At 40.1% G+C, this 17949-nt stretch overlaps 1 protein-coding gene across 2 annotated transcripts in view; it reads right to left on the reverse strand.

Moving 5' to 3' along the window:
- kdrl (kinase insert domain receptor like) overlaps positions 1-17949 on the reverse strand; it is a 234004-nt gene that overhangs the window by 155099 nt on the left and 60956 nt on the right. For both annotated transcript variants that reach the window (XM_062044282.1, XM_062044281.1), the window contains 2 exons: positions 6934-7154; positions 3210-3337 (listed from right to left, as the gene is read on the reverse strand). In XM_062044282.1, coding sequence (XP_061900266.1) covers positions 3210-3337; positions 6934-7154 — 349 coding nt within the window. The remainder of the gene's footprint in view (positions 1-3209; positions 3338-6933; positions 7155-17949) is intronic.

Consider the following 17949-nt stretch of genomic DNA (forward strand, 5'->3'; position numbering starts at 1 on the left):
GCAAACTCCACACAGAAAGACTCCAAGCCCGGGATTGAACTCAGGACTACTCAGGACTTTCGTACTGTGATGCACATGCACTAACCCCTGTACCACCGTTTTAAAGTCTAATCAACCAAAAATGTCATGATCGTGACATTACCTCTGCGGACCCCCCTAAGGGTCCTGGACCCCGTGTGGAAGACCTCTACACTAAAGCTGTGGTTTGGGTTTCTGGTGCCCACCGAAAATACAAAAATTGATTTTCTTTTATCAAACAAAAGTTCCGTACGAGCAGAACTAACACATCAAGAGTCCATTTTAGTCAATTTTAGTCCGGCTTACTAGTGATTCCCAGAGCCCCAAAAAAAGTCTGCGGGCTATAGAGCGTCTTCTATTGGGGCTCCAGTATTCTGGAATGTTCTACCGGTAACAGTTAGACCCATCTTAAAACTAATTTGTATACTCTAGCCTTTAAATAAACCCCCCTTTTAGACCAGTTGATCTGCCGTTTCATTTCTGCTTTTCCCCCTTCTCCTTCGTGGAGAGGGGGCGGGGGGGCACAGGTTCGGTGGCCACGGATGAAGCGCTGGCTGTCCAGGGTCGGGACCCAGGGTGGACCACTCGTCTGTGCATCGGGGACGTCTCTGCACTGCTGACCTGTCCTCGCTCGGGATGGTCTCCTGCTGGCCCCACTATGGGTTGGACTCTCACTATTATGTTAAATCCACTATGGACTGGACTCTCACACTATTATGTTAGATCCACTATGGGCTGGACTCTCACTATTATGTTAAATCCACTATGGACTGGACTCTCACACTATTATGTTAGATCCACTATGGGCTGGACTCTCACTATTATGTTAAATCCACTATGGACTGGACTCTCACACTATTATGTTAGATCCACTATGGACTGGACTCTCACACTATTATGTTAGATCCACTATGGACTGGACTCTCACAATAGTATGTTAGATCCACTATGGACTGAACTCTCACACTATTATGTTAGATCAACTATGGACTGGACTCTCACACTATTATGTTAGATCTACTATGGACTGGACTCTCACTATTATGTTAGATCCACTATGGACTGGACTCTCACAATATTATGTTAGATCCACTATGGACTGGACTCTCACAATATTATGTTAGATCCACTATGGACTGGACTCTCACACTATTATCTTACATCAACTATGGACTGGACTCTCACACTATTATGTTAGATCCACTATGGACTGGACTCTCACACTATTATGTTAGATCCACTATGGACTGGACTCTCACAATAGTATGCTAGATCCAATATGGACTGGACTCCCACTATTATGTTAGATCCACTATGGACTGGACTCTCACAATATTATGTTAGATCCACTATGGACTGGACTCTCACAATATTATGTTAGATCCACTATAGACTGGACTCTCACAATATTATGTTAGATCCACTATGGACTGGACTCTCACAATATTATGTTAGATCCACTATGGACTGGACTCTCACACTATTATCTTAGATCAACTATGGACTGGACTCTCACACTATTATGTTAGATCCACTATGGACTGGACTCTCACACTATTATGTTAGATCCACTATGGACTGGACTCTCACAATAGTATGCTAGATCCAATATGGACTGGACTCCCACTATTATGTTAGATCCACTATGGACTGGACTCTCACAATATTATGTTAGATCCACTATGGACTGGACTCTCACAATATTATGTTAGATCCACTATAGACTGGACTCTCACAATATCATGTTAGATCCACTATGGACTGGACTCTCACTATTATGTAAGATCCACTATGGACTGGATTCTTACACTATTATGTTAGATCCACTATGAGCTGGACTCTCACTATTATGTTAAATTCACTATGGACTGGACTCTCACACTATTATGTTAGATCCACTATGGACTGGACTCTCACACTATTATGTTAGATCCACTATGGACTGGACTCTCACAATAGTATGTTAGATCCACTATTGACTGGACTCTCACACTATTATGTTAGATCAACTATGGACTGGACTCTCAGACTATTATGTTAGAAGCACTATGGACTGGACTCTCACTATTATGTTAGATCCACTATGGACTGGACTCTTACAATATTATGCTAGATCCACTATGGACTGGACTCTCACACTATTATGTTAGATCCACTATGGACTGGACTCTCACAATAGTATGCTAGATCCAATATGGACTGGACTCTCACAATAGTATGCTAGATCCAATATGGACTGGACTCTCACTATTATGTTAGATCCACTATGGACTGGACTCTCACAATAGTATGCTAGATCCAATATGGACTGGATTCTCACACTATTATGTTAGATCCACTACGGACTGGACTCTCACACTATTATGTTAGATCCACTACGGACTGGACTCTCACACTATTATGTTAGATCCACTATGGACTGGACTCTCACAATATTATGTTAGATCCACTATGGACTGGACTCTCACAATATTATGTTAGATCCACTATGGACTGGACTCTCACTATTATGTTAGATCCACTATGGACTGGACTCTCACACTATTAACTAGATCCACTATGGACTGGACTCTCACACTATTATGTTAGTTTCACTATGGACTGGACTCTCACACTATTATGCTAGATCCACTATTGACTGGACTCTCATAATATTATGCTAGATCCACAATGGACAAGACTCTCACAATATTATGCTAGATCCACTATGGACTGGACTCTCATAATATTATGTTAGATCCACTATGGACTAGACTCTCAGAATATTATGCTAGATCCACTATTGACTGGACTCACAATATTATGCTAGATCCACTATTGACTGGACTCACAATATTATGCTAGATCCACTCGAGGTCCATTGCACCGGTCGCCCTGGAGGGGGGTCCCCACATCTGCGGTCCCCTCCAAAGTTTCTCATTGTTATCCCATTGGGTTGAGTTTTTCCTTGCCCTGATGTGGGATCTGAGCTGAGGAAAACATTGTGGCTTGTGCAGCCCTTTGAGACACTCCTGATTTAGGGCTATATAAGTAAACATTGATTGATTGATTGATTTTAACCAAACCCAACTTGTGTGTGAACTATCTTTGTTATTGTTGGTCCAGACCGAAACCACGGGTGTTATTAACGCAGCCTCAGTGCTAAGTGTCTTCTAGTGTTTGTATGCCAATGTTCTTTTGGTAGACCTTACCGCGTGTAGTTTTACAACAAAACTGGGGGAGGACGTGTGGCACGGTATCACAAGACTGGTCTCATGTCTGTAGATGCCCAGGACGTAGGGTGTCTGATCATGGGGCTCCACAAAAGGCTGCTCCGGATCTACAAAACAACACCAAAAGATTTCAAGTCAGGCGAGATGCAAACGTCTCTGGAGACACGACGCTGAAGGAACTGAATGGGAAAAACAATCAATCAGTGATGTGCGTGATCAAGGAACAGCTATTTAAAAAAGTTAGCATGGAATATGATGTCAGGACTGTAAACTAGGGCCTTAGACTAAACAAAAGCATGACTGTCCGACCAAATGGGAAGCACATTCAAGGGGATTCATTCTGCACCGTGTTTAGTCTGCATAGTCCCATATCACAAAGGTTTCTGGCCCTTGCTTGTTTGTTCATCAGTCTTTTCATGCACGTCCAAGGAAAATATCTGGACTGCAGCTAAAATTGTACCCTGAACGCTGCCTCGCTCAATCTCCTCTGCAACAATGTGACTGCTTCCATGTGCCGTGTGGCGGGGACTCAAGGAAACGGTAGCTAGAACAGGAAACCACAATCAGCCACCGAAGCTTCCTGTGGAATCACATGCTCCCTCTCACCTGAGCACAACAAAAACCGGGCAATCAAAGGAACGATTTCCTCCTACTGTCATTCTATCCGAGATCATTTAGCCTTAGTCATTTGTGACTGGAAGGTTGACCTTTGGGGGAAACTGGAGGGGAATAAAAACTTGGCCAGGGATCAAAAATCTTCGTTTTAGGAGGCCCTGGATCATTAGAACATTTAATGAAATGAAACCATGTGGGACGTACACAGGGGAAAATCTGGTGAAGCTGATTTGAAACCATCGGTTTTACGAGAGTTCCTTTCACACCGGCTGACTTTCCATTGCAGTTTTTCCGCAGAATATAAGCGATATTTCAAAAATGTCGACTAAATCCATTGGCGACTTGTAGTTGTTTCCATTGAAGGGCGTTTTGCTCGTTATACATGCTGATGAAGAGACAGGGCTGCGGGACGGACAAGCTTCACAGTGTCTTGGCTGAATGAGCAGGTATCGGACACCTCGGTCTCCTTAGGCCCCGTTTACACTAAGCCGGATAAGGTCATCCAGGGTAAATCCCACCTAACCTTATCCGTGTCCACACACACACACAACAATGCCACCGTTTAAGACCCCCTCACCCCTCCGTCCGCCGGCGCAACGCGACCTAATACGCATGTGCGGAAAATGCACACGTCATAGTCACCTCCAATGTTGCTTTGTGTGCAAGTTCTTAAATTAAATGTAACTTTTCTGAACAATATCCAGTTGTGAGGGGCGTGGCCTGCGGATCTGCAGCAAGGCGGGATGTGCCAGGACCGGCTTCGAGATTAGCGACAGGTGCGTAGATGGCACAGCTGAGAGTGTTTGTCTGATCACCTGTCGCCCTGTTAAAGGGAGCAGTCGGGAAGGAGAAGGGGGGAGCCAGACACGACGCCGGAGGAAAACCATTTGTGTGCTCACTGGAGAAAGAGACTTTGCACGTTTATTGAAAAATAAAACTGTTTTGCAAACCTGGAAGAGCCCGAGATGTCAATGATTGGTGGTCCAACGAACCCGGAGGAGCAAGACCTCCACACCAGTGTTGTGGTATTTCAAATGAACTGGAATCCAGTGTGCTGTGGGGCCCTATTGTAGTGAGTCTGTCATGATCCATGGTCCGGATCATGTTTTGTATATTCTGTTTGTTTTGGACTCCTTTAGTTCCTGTTTGTGCACCTCCTGAGTTTAGTCACCATGGTTACTTATGATTTTCACCTGCCTCTGTTGTTCGGGACACACCTGTTTGTGATCAAGAGACACTATTTAAGCCTGCCTTTGTTGATCACTCGTCCTGGTTTCTTTATTTGCGTCACGCTACTGTTCCGTTAGTTTTGCTTGTCTCCTAGCCCCTGCTAGTGATCCCTAGTCTGTGCTAAGTAGTAGCCTTGGCTTCCCGTGCGATCGGCACCTTGTTCCGTCGGTTTGTTTTTGTTTTGTACCTCTTTGAGTGTCATTTTACTATTAAATCATGTTTCTACCTGCAAGTCCTGTCCGGAGTCGTCCGCTTGCACGCTGGGAGAACAAACCCCGCATCACCATGCGACTCGGTCGTAACAGAATCACAACTGAGACATCATAAACTAATCAAATCTTTATCGTCACAAAATATATATATTTTTTTATTCATATTCATAAACTCAGGAAATACGTCCCTGGACACATGAGAACTTAGACGATGACCAATGTCTGATCCTGGAACGACTTGGTATTGGATCTATACCCACATTTCTTATTCATCAAACAAGAGAAGAATAAGTGATTATTACATTTTAACAGAAGTGTAGATAGAACATGTCGAAACAGAAAATAAGCAGATATTAACAGTAAATGAACAAGTGGATTAATAATCAATTTTTACAGCTTGTCCTTTATAATGTACACAAAATAATAGGTAGATAAATGACACAATATGTTACTGCATACGTCAGCAGACTAATTAAGAGCCTTTGTTTGTTTACTTACTACTAAAAGACAAGTTGTCTAGTAAGTTCACTATTTTATTTAAGGACTACATTGCAATAATAAACATATGTTTCATGTACGCTAAGATTTTTTGTTGATATAAAGACAATGCAATTTTTTTGTGGTCCCCTTTATTTAGAAAAGTATCAAAAAGTATCGAAATGCATTTTAGTACTGGTACCAAAATTTTGGTATTGAGACAACCCTAGTTCTTAGTACGTTGTAGTGGTTTCAGCCTGTTTACAAGATTAAAAAATGGCCCCATGTATCCTTTGATTCTTCAGTATGTGGCTGTCAGAAAAATTGTGTGTAAATTATCAAAAAAACTTTCCGTTCTCTGAGTTCCCAGTGAACAGACGAAAGCTGTCTTTGTTGCACCAAGCCAAAGGCTTGGAACATTCCGCTGTGTACGGTGGGAAGAGACGGGAGGGTTTATCTATTGTCATCCAAGACCTGCCCAAGCTCGATCCAGGACCAGTCCAAGCCCGAGGCATCTTTTTCTTTTGTGTTGATGTGACCGAAAACAATGGCTGTTTACATACCCCCCATTCCAGCTGTTGTTATGTAAACAAGGAAAGTCCAAATAAAAAGAGGTGGCGTACAATCTTTCGCCAGAGCGTGGGTGACACTGTAAGAGGTTACAGGTCGACACGTTTCTCCTCAAATTGAACAAAATTGAATTCTGTCTCCGTTTATTTCCTTGCTGCTTGTCTTGTTTAATAGATGTCATCGATGTTTTGAACCAGACAGTGGCCCTCGGAGTACCTTTGGCTCGCGACTAAAACCTGACTTTATGTTGCACATCACAGTTCTCTTTCTTTTCCCCCCTCAGTAGCTGGGAAGTGTACGTGTGCCTCCAGACTATTTAAGACTGTCTGTCAAGAAGCGGTCCTGCGCCGGCGTCAGCAGATCCCAATCAGCCTGCGAAAACCTCACAGTCGTCTGTCATCGCCGTTCTTATATGACCTTGACCAAAACAGACGGGCAAAATGTCTGGACAATGAAAACAATTCAAGAAAAGAAAAAAAAAAAAGATTCTTATCCTCGCCGTACTTTGGGCTTTATTTTCTCATGGCGGAAAAGGACCTCTTGGGGGAATAACGCACGTACAAAGACGTGTTTGATGTTTATGTAAGTGCAGAACTCACCTGTGACGTAGACGTAGGTGGATGTGGTGAAGTCCGAGCCATCTGCGGTGTAGCTGCAGCGGTATTCCCCCGTGTGATTGGCGGCCATCTGCGTGATGAGCAGTTTGCTGCAGTGAGAGTGACGTCTGGACTCGCACTGCTGCACCTTCATGCCCTCCCTGGGAAGAGATCGGCGAGGGTCCACCGGGGTCGGGAGTGTCCAGCGCAGCGGTCCGTGGCCCCTGGTGGGGGACGGACAGGATCTCAACCAGGGGTGTACAAACTTTTTGACTTGGGGGACTGCATTGGGCTAAAATAAATTGGCCGATGGCCGACAGCTCACGTACAAATACATACATACATACATACATATATATATACTCTATATAGCCTATAACAGGGTTAGGTTACCAAAAACGTTGAAAGAGCCACATTGGACCAAACATACAAAAAAATAAATCTGTCTGGAGCCGCAAAAAATGAAGAGCCGTATATAACACATGATGTAAGTGTCTATATTAGCTATATAAGCCTGCTATCAAAATGACTTTAAAAGTCTTGTATAAGTTTTATAATGAAGACAACACATGACGTAAGTGTCTATATTAGCTATATAAGCCTACTATCAAAATGACTTTAAAAGTCTTATATAAGTGTAATAATGAAGACAACACATGATCTAAGTGTTTATATGAGCTGTATTAGCCTACTATCAAAATGACTTTAAAAGTCTTATACAAGTGTTATAAAGAAGTCAACACATGATGTAAGTGTTTATATTAGTTCTATTAGCCTACTATCAAAATGACTTTAAAAGTCTTATGTAAGTGTTACAATGAAGACAACACATTATGTAAGTGTCTATATTAGCTATATTAGCCTACTATCAAAATGACTTTAAAAGTCTTATACAAGTGTTATAATGAAGACAACACATGATGTGTTTGTATTAGTTCTATTAGCCTGCTATAAAAATGACTTTAAAAGTCTTATATAAGTGTTATAATGAAGACAACACATGACGTAAGTGTCTATATAAGCTATAATAGCTTAGTATCAAAATTACTTTAAAAGTTTTATATAAGTGTTATAATGAAGACAATACATGATGTTAGTGTCTATATTAGCCTACTATCAAAATGACTTTAAAAGTCTTATATAAGTGTTATAATGAAGACAACACATGATGTGTTTATATTAGCTATATTGGCCTACTATCAAAATTACTTTAAAAGTCTTATGTAAGTGTTACAATGAAGACAACACATTATGTAAGTGTCTATATTAGCTATATTAGCCTACTATCAAAATGACTTTAAAAGTCTTATACAAGTGTTATAATGAAGTCAACACATGATGTGTTTGTATTAGTTCTATTAGCCTACTATAAAAATGACTTTAAAAGTCTTATATAAGTGTTATAATGAAGACAACACATGACGTAAGTGTCTATATAAGCTATAATAGCTTAGTATCAAAATTACTTTAAAAGTCTTATATAAGTGTTATAATGAAGACAATACATGATGTTAGTGCCTATATTAGCCTACTATCAAAATGACTTTAAAAGTCTTATATAAGTGTTATAATGAAGACAACACATGATGTGTCTATATTAGCTATATTGGCCTACTATCAAAATTACTTTAAAAGTTGTATGTAAGTGTTATAATGAAGGCAACACATGATGTAAGTGTCTATAATAGCACTATAAAAATGGGACCCATTACCTCCCTGCTTGGCACTCAGCATCAAGGGTTGGAATAGGGGGTTAAATCACCAAAAATGATTCCCGGGCGCAGCTACGCTGCTGCCCACTGCTCCCCTCACCTCCCAGGGGGTGATCAAGGGGATGGGTCAAATGCAGAGGACAAATTTCACCACACTTAGTGTGTGTGTGACAATCATTGGTACTTTAACTTTAACTTAACTTTAACTACTATCAAAATGGCTTTAAAAGTCTTATGAGTGTTATAATGAAGTCAACACATGATGTAAGTGTCTATATTAGTTATATTAGCCTACTATCAAAATGGCTTTAAAAGTCTTATATAAGTGTTATAATGAAGGCAACACGTGACGTAAGTGTCTATATTAGTCTACTATCAAAATGACTTTAAAAGTCTTATATAAGTGTTATAATGAAGGCAACACATGATGTTAGTGTCTATATTAGCCTACTATCAAAATGACTTTAAAAGTCTTATATAAGTGTTGTAATGAAGACAATACATGATGTTAGTGTCTATATTAGCCTACTATCAAAATGACTTTAAAAGTCTTATATAAGTGTTATAATGAAGACAATACATGATGTTAGTGTCTATTTTAGCTATATTAGCCTCCTATCAAAATGACTTTAAAAGTCTTATATATGTGTGATATAATGAAGGCAACACATGATGTAAGTGTCTATATTAGCTATATTAGCCTACTATCAAAATGACTTTAAAAGTCGTATATAAGTGTCATTATGAAGACAACACATGATATAAGTGTCTATATTAGCTATAATAGCCTACTATCAAAATGACTATGTGTCGCAGGCTGAAGCAAATCTTCGTTGACAGAAATGTTGAAATGTAATATTTATTCTACACATTTTTACAACATTAGAAACCATTAGTAAATCACAGGCTACTAAGAAGGTGAGAGAACTCCTGGAAATGACTGGCTTTTAATGACCAAAGGTATAGATGTGTGTGTCCAAGTTAAAGGAAACTGTCTTCTTCTTCTGGATTTATTACAATCTTTGCAAGTTGGGTAATGTTTGCTGTGGTCTGGAACAACACGGCACACAAACCACTATCAGAAATGCAGCCAATATTACATACAGGTAATGTGTCATGAGACATGCAAATATACATTATGTACAGAGAGGATAAACGTAAAGGATATTAAATGAGCTCAAATATAGCAACAAATGAGGCATGATGATGCAATATGTACATACAGCTAGCCTAAATAGCATGTTAGCATTGATTAGCTTGCCGTCATGCACTGACCAAATATGCCTGATTAGCACTCCAACAAGTCAGTAACATCAACAAAGCACACGTTTGTGCATTCACGCACAGTATAAAACATTTGGTGGACAAAATGAGACAAAGAAGGAGTGGAAGATGTTACATGTAAACAAACTGTAGCGTCACAGTCCGCACTATGGTGAGTTCAAGAACCGCCGAAATGAGTAGGACAAAACGATGTTCACCACATAGTGAAACATGTTTTATATTCTAGTTTCTTCACAATAGCAGCCCTTTACTCTGATTACTGCTTTGCGAACTCTTGGCATTCTCTGCATGAGCTTCAAGAGGTGGTCACCTGAAATGGTTTTCACTCCACAGGTGTGCCTTATCAGGGTTGATGAGAGGAATTTCTCACTTTATCAATGGGGTTGGGACCATCAGTTGTGTTGGGAATGAGAAGGTGTGTCCAAACTTTTGGCCTGTACCGTACGTATTTGCATATTACATTAATATAATTGGATATTAAGAGCATGTGAAAGTTTGACTTCTACCTTGTTTACTTTCGTGACGACGTCCTTAGAGTATTGTAATCCATCAGAAATATCAAGCAGCTAAAATGTGTCAAACATGGAGAGTGCTGCAGTTTTTCCATCATGCACTGTAATGGATGAATGGGTGGAATTTTGAATTTTTTAAATAAGTTTGGACATTTTTGGTATAACATCGACAAAGTTCAGTGAGCAGGTTGTGTTACGTGTGACCATGTGTGTCGACTTTTATGTCAGTTGAATTTTTTATTTTTATTTTTTGCACCATGACTAGGGAAGGTTGTTTGGATTGGGTCATATAAGTGAATGCTGCGTTCATGGTCATTGACCTGATTTTCACATCGGCAGATTGAAAACATTCCGTCTTAAACTCATGGTGAGGCTAAACTAAAAGGAATCTGGAGACTGCCATCTACTGGTCACACTTATCATTTCACCATATACCAAATAAAATATCTTTGAGGTCGGTAAGCAAAACCAAAATTATTACGTACATTAGGTGCACCGGGTTATAAGGCACACTGTCGGGTTTTGAGGGAAAAAATGATTTTAAGTGCACCTTATAGTACAGAAAATACGGTACTCAATTTTCGCGGGCCACATCATATGATGTAGCGGGCCACATCTGGCCCCCGGGCCTTGAGTTTGACACCTGTGCATTAGACAGACACATGTGCTCTTGGACATTCCTCCCAGGGCCTACAAAATGATCAGACGGTGAGCAGGTTGTGTTACGTGTGTAAACTTTTATGTCAGTTGAATTGTTTTGGGTTTTTTGCACCATGACTAGGGAAGGTTGTTTGGATTGGGTCATATAAGTGAATGCTGCGTTCATGGTCATTGACCTGATTTACACATCGGCAGATTGAAAACATTCCGTCTTAAACTCATGGTGAGGCTGGACTAAAAGGAATCTGGAGACTGCCATCTACTGGTCACACTTGTCATTTCACCATATACCAAATAAAATATCTTTGAGGTCGGTAAGCAAAACCAGAATTATTATGTACATTAGGTGCACCGGGTTATAAGGCACACTGTCGAGTTTTGAGGGAAAAAAGGATTTTAAGTGCACCTTATAGTACAGAAAATACGGTACTCAATTTTCGCGGGCCACATCATATGATGTAGCGGGCCAGATCTGGCCCCCGGGCCTTGAGTTTGACACCTGTGCATTAGACAGACACATGTGCTTTTGGACATTCCTCCCAGGGCCTACAAAATGATCAAACAGTGAGCAGGTTGTGTTACGTGCGTCGACTTTTATGTCAGTTGAATTGTTTTGGTTTTTTTTGCACCATGACTAGGGAAGGTTGTTTGGATTTGGTCATATAAGTGAATGCTGCGTTCATGGTCATTGACCTTATTTACAATTCGGCAGATTGAAAACATTCCGTCTTAAACTCATGGTGAGGCTAAACTAAAAGGAATCTGGAGACTGCCATCTACTGGTCACACTTATCATTTCACCATATACCAAATAAAATACCTTTGAGGTCGGTAAGCAAAACCAAAATTATTACGTACATTAGGTGCACCGGGTTATAAGGCACACTGTCGAGTTTTGATGTAAAAAAAGGATTTTAAGTGCACCTTATAGTCCAGAAAATACGGTACTCGATTTTCGCGGGCCACATCTGGCCCCCGGGCCTTGAGTTTGACACCTGTGCATTAGACAGACACATGTGCTCTTGGACATTCCTCCCCAGGGCCTACAAAATGATCAAACGGTGAGCAGGTTGTGTTACGTGTGACCATGTGTGCGACTTTTATGTGAGTTGAATTGGGTATTATTTTGCACCATGACTAGGGAAGGTTGTTTGAATTGGGTCAATATACGTGAATGCTGTGTTCATTGACCTGATTTACACATCGGCAGATTGAAAACATTCCTTCTTAAACTCATGATGAGGCTAAACTAAAAGGAATCGGGAGACATTTTGCTTTAAAAAAAAAACCAATGCCTGCATTTCAGCTTTGTCTTGCAGATGACAAAGTGTTTCTTGTTACATTTACACAGAAAATTTTACGGCACCCTCGCTGCACTTTGGACCCCCCCCCGGCTCTAAACGCTTTGCAGACCGGGTCTATTTTAAGCAACAGCGTCACAGCTGGCAATGAACTCTCACGCCTCTTAGTTCAGGATGGCAGCGTCCGCTTCTCCCCTTTTGGGAGTTTCGGTCCCCACGTTTGCGTTTTGGTTTATTTTGAGTTGATTCGTGAGTCATCTGATAATCTGAACTTTCACATGGGAACATGTTTCTCTCGAGCGACGTGCATTCCTTCCACACAGCGTCCACTTGAAAAAGGCTCATTAAAGGCATCCCAGAGGAACATCAAACATGTCTCGCATACCTCGGCTTTTGCCTGCAGAATTTTGGGTCAAACAGGCCTCCAGAGGCTAGTCCGGTGACAGAAAACAAGGAAATATAGGACAGCTGTCTAAGCATATTTGGCCTTATAGGGAAGCCTTGCATTACACCCGGGCTGTCAAACTCCTTTTCACTGAGGGCCACATGGCTGCCATCAGAGGGCCACTTGTAGCAGTGAGTAATAAATGAATATACCGTATTTTTCGGACCATAGGGCGCATCGGATTATAAGGCGCACTGCCGATGAGCGGGTCTATTCAGGTCTTTTTTCGTACGAAAGTCGCACCGGATTATAAGGCACATTTAAGGAGTCATCCATCCATCCATCCGTCTTCTTCCGCTTATCCGAGGTCGGGTCGCGGGGGCAGCAGCCTAAGCAGGGAAACCCAGACTTCCCTCCCCCCCAGCCACTTCGTCCAGCTCTTCCCGGGGGATCCCGAGCAATCCCAGGCCAGCCGGGAGACAGTCTTCCCAACGTGTCCTGGGTCTTCCCCGTGGCCTCCTCATCATCGAAGCGAGTATGACGGTCCTCCTGGTAGGGGGGTATCCCTTTATGGAGGAAGCCTGTGCGTGACTTTGTTTAACATGGGGAGACTGGTGCACAGACAGTCACCACACAATCCTTGACAGATCCGGGTCAGGGTCCAGTGGCATGGAGTCCAAGACGACTGGGGACCCTTTTCTGCTGCAGCCTTCATCCGCCATCCCAGCTGTTGTGACGTTCCATAGGGTTAGCAATCATCCTCCGCCTGTTCCACCCGTTGAGGTCTTGGGTTGTTATTTCCCCATAACTGGGCCCAAATGGATGTGGGGGTGCCTTCTTCCGCCATCGCAGCCGTTGTGGTGGTTCTTACATCTACCGTCTTCCGCCTGGACTCCTACCAGTCGGACGTACCCGAAAAACCTCCCTAGGGAGGCGTTCGGGTGGCGTCCTGACCAGATGCCCGAACCACCTCATCTGGCTCCTCTCCATGTGGAGGAGCAGAAGCTTTACTTTGAGCTCCTCCCGGATGCCAGAGCTTCTCACCCTATCTCTAAGGGAGAGACTCACCACCCACCGTAGGAAACTCATTTCCCGTGATCTTGTCCTTTCAGTCATAACCCAAAGCTCATGACCATAGGTGAGGATGGGAACGTAGATCGACCGGTAAATTGAGAGCTTTGCCTTCCGGCTCAGCTCCTTCCTCACCACAACGGATCGATACAGCGTCCGCATTACTGAATACGCCACACCGATCCGCCTGTCGATCTCACGATCCACTCTTTCCTCACTCGTGAACAAGACTCCGAGGTACTTGAACTCCTCCACTTGGGGCAGAGTCTCCTCCCCAACCCGGAGATGGCACTCCACCCTTTTCCGGGCGAGAACCATGGACTCGGAGGTGCTGATTCTCAGGATTCTCTAAGGATTCATATATTTTTTTATAAATGCAAAAGACTTCCTTGTGGTCTACATCAGTGTGAGATATTGTCTGGTGTGCCGTGGGAGATGATGTAATTTCACCCAAATAGGGTTAAAAATATTTTTTGCAAAGCAGTAACTATAATCCACAAACGTGCCGCCGTTGAGTGTCGGCGCTGTCTCGAGCGCGGCAGAGTAACCGTGTAATACTCTTCCATACCAGTAGGTGGCAGCAGGTAGCTAATTGCTTTGTGGATGTCGGGAAGGATGACGATGGTTTGCAGGGTAAAAAGGTATCGAACGCTTAAACCAAAAATAAACAAAAGGCAAGTGCCGCTAAGAAAAGGCATTGAAGCTTAGGGAAGGCGATGCAGAACGAAGCTAAAACTGAACTGGCTGCAAAGTAAAGAAAAACAGAATGCTGGACGACAGCAAAGACTTACAGCGGGTGGAGCAGACGGCGTCCACAAAGTACATCCGTACATGACATGACAATCAACAACAAAATAGGAGCGCAAGACAAGAACTAAAACACTACACACAGGAAAACACAAAAAAACCCTCAAAATAAGTCAGGGTGTGATGTGACAGGTGGTGACAGTACACACACTTTGAGACAAGAGCTATAGTGATGCATGCTTGGTTATGGTTTAAATGAATATCCAACAATTGCGAGAACGACTTTTTACTGTCAATATCGGCTGCGGAGTTTCATTTTTTAATGTTCTCTGCCGGTGATGTGACTCGGGGTTTTCTCAATGAAAAAAATGTGCCTTGGCTCAGAAAAGGTTGAAAAACACTGTCCTACATAACATGTGATGGTGGTTCTTTGGTCAAAATGTTGCATAGATGATGTTTTACACATCATCTTCAAGTCACTTTCTGACAGTCTCTTCAGGATGCGCCGTTTTGTGGGCGGTCTTATTTACGTGGCTCACCTTCGACAGCGTCTTCTCCCCGTCATCTTTGTTGTAGCGGTGTAGCGTGCAAGGACGGGAGTGGAAGAAGTGTCAAAAGATGGCGCTAACTGTTTTAATGACACTTCAATCAATAACGGAGCAGCATCTCCTCATCCGTGGCTCACTAGTGCAACAACAACAAGGCCGGAAATGTGTCCCGTGAAAACCGTCCGACCGAAACTCTCTAATAACTAAAGTTCCTTGGGTGAATAATGTAAACTCACTACACCGGTATGTTTTAGTGCTTTCATGGCGAGTTTACTGACAGATATAAGTAAGAACTTTACACTACTTTATATTAGAAATGGCAACAGCGGAGGATGAATGTCCCATAACAAGAAGATAGAGAAAAAGAAGCTTATCGACTACGGTGTAATCACAAACTACAAAGGCGGACGCGCACAATTTTCCAGGACTTATGCAGATCCAAAATACAGCTCAGCAGGTACCAGAAGGTGAGAAAAGTTGCTTTTGCATAATATTGCGAAACAAAACAGCAGATAATATGTCTTACCTTATACACACACCATAATAATACTCCTATGTTGAAGCACAGTACAATCAATCAAGCGGTGTGGCTTCATAGCTTACCAAAGTCCTACTAAAACATTTTGACGGATTTTTGAGCGCCGTGTGTAATGTTCTATATTTTCAATGGAACATATGAAATGTTGGTGTTGTTTACTTGAGTCATATTGCAGTCTACACGTATCTCTTATGTGTGACTGCCATCATATTGCAGTATACAATCGGACTGTATAATGCATATGTTCCTTTTTGACTGTACTTAAATGTGTAATAGACTGTATTTATATTATTCACATGTGAATAATGCTGTAGGTATTTATATTATTCACATGTGAATAATGCTGTATGTATTTATATTATTCACATGTGAATAATGCTGTATAATAAACTGTATTTATATTATTCACATGTGAATAATGTTGGATAACAGACTGTATTTATATTAATCACATGTGAATAATGCTGTATAATAGACTGCATTTATATTATTCACACGTGAATAATGCTGTATATTAGACTGTATTTATATAATTCACATGTGAATAATGCTGTATGTATTTATATTATTTACATGTGAATAATGCTGTGCAATAGACTATATTTATATTATTCACATGTGAATAATGCTGTATAACAGACTGTATTTATATTAATCACATGTGAATAATGCTGTATAATAGACTGTATTTATGTTATTCACATGTGAATAATGCTGTATAATAGACTGTATTTATATTACTCACATGTGAATGCTGTATAACAGACTGTATTTATATTGATCACATGTGATTAATGCTGTATAACAGACTGTATTTATATTAATCACATGTGAATAATGCTGTATATTAGACTGTATTTATATTATTCACATGTGAATAATGCTGTATAATAGACTGTATTTATATTAATCACATGTGAATAATGCTGTATAATAGACTGTATTTATGTTATTCACATGTGAATAATGCTGTATGTATTTATATTATTCACATGTAAATAATGCTGTATAATAGACTGTATTTATATTATTCACATGTGAATAATGCTGTATGTATTTATATTATTCACATGTGAATAATGCTGTATAATAAACTGTATTTATATTATTCACATGTGAATAATGTTGGATAACAGACTGTATTTATATTAATCACATGTGAATAATGCTGTATAATAGACTGCATTTATATTATTCACACGTGAATAATGCTGTATAATAGACTGTATTTATGTTATTCACATGTGAATAATGCTGTATGTATTTATATTATTCACATGTAAATAATGCTGTATAATAGACTGTATTTATATTATTCACATGTGAATAATGCTGTATGTATTTATATTATTCACATGTGAATAATGCTGTATAATAAACTGTATTTATATTATTCACATGTGAATAATGTTGGATAACAGACTGTATTTATATTAATCACATGTGAATAATGCTGTATAATAGACTGCATTTATATTATTCACACGTGAATAATGCTGTATATTAGACTGTATTTATATAATTCACATGTGAATAATGGTGTATGTATTTATATTATTTACATGTGAATAATGCTGTGTAATAGACTATATTTATATTATTCACATGTGAATAATGCTGTATAACAGACTGTATTTATATTAATCACATGTGAATAATGCTGTATAATAGACTGTATTTATGTTATTCACATGCGAATAATGCTGTATAATAGACTGTATTTATATTACTCACATGTGAATGCTGTATAACAGACTGTATTTATATTGATCACATGTGATTAATGCTGTATAACAGACTGTATTTATATTAATCACATGTGAATAATGCTGTATAATAGACTGTATTTATGTTATTCACATGTGAATAATGCTGTATGTATTTATATTATTCACATGTGAATAATGCTGTATAATAGACTATTTATATTATTCACATGTGAATAATGCTGTATGTATTTATATTATTCACATGTGAATAATGCTGTATAATAAACTGTATTTATATTATTCACATGTGAATAATGTTGGATAACAGACTGTATTTATATTAATCACATGTGAATAATGCTGTATAATAGACTGCATTTATATTATTCACACGTGAATAATGCTGTATATTAGACTGTATTTATATAATTCACATGTGAATAATGCTGTATGTATTTATATTATTTACATGTGAATAATGCTGTGTAATAGACTATATTTATATTATTCACATGTGAATAATGCTGTATAACAGACTGTATTTATATTAAT

The sequence above is a fragment of the Entelurus aequoreus genome, linkage group LG04, assembly GCF_033978785.1.
Source record: "Entelurus aequoreus isolate RoL-2023_Sb linkage group LG04, RoL_Eaeq_v1.1, whole genome shotgun sequence".
Lineage (NCBI taxonomy): Eukaryota > Metazoa > Chordata > Actinopteri > Syngnathiformes > Syngnathidae > Entelurus > Entelurus aequoreus.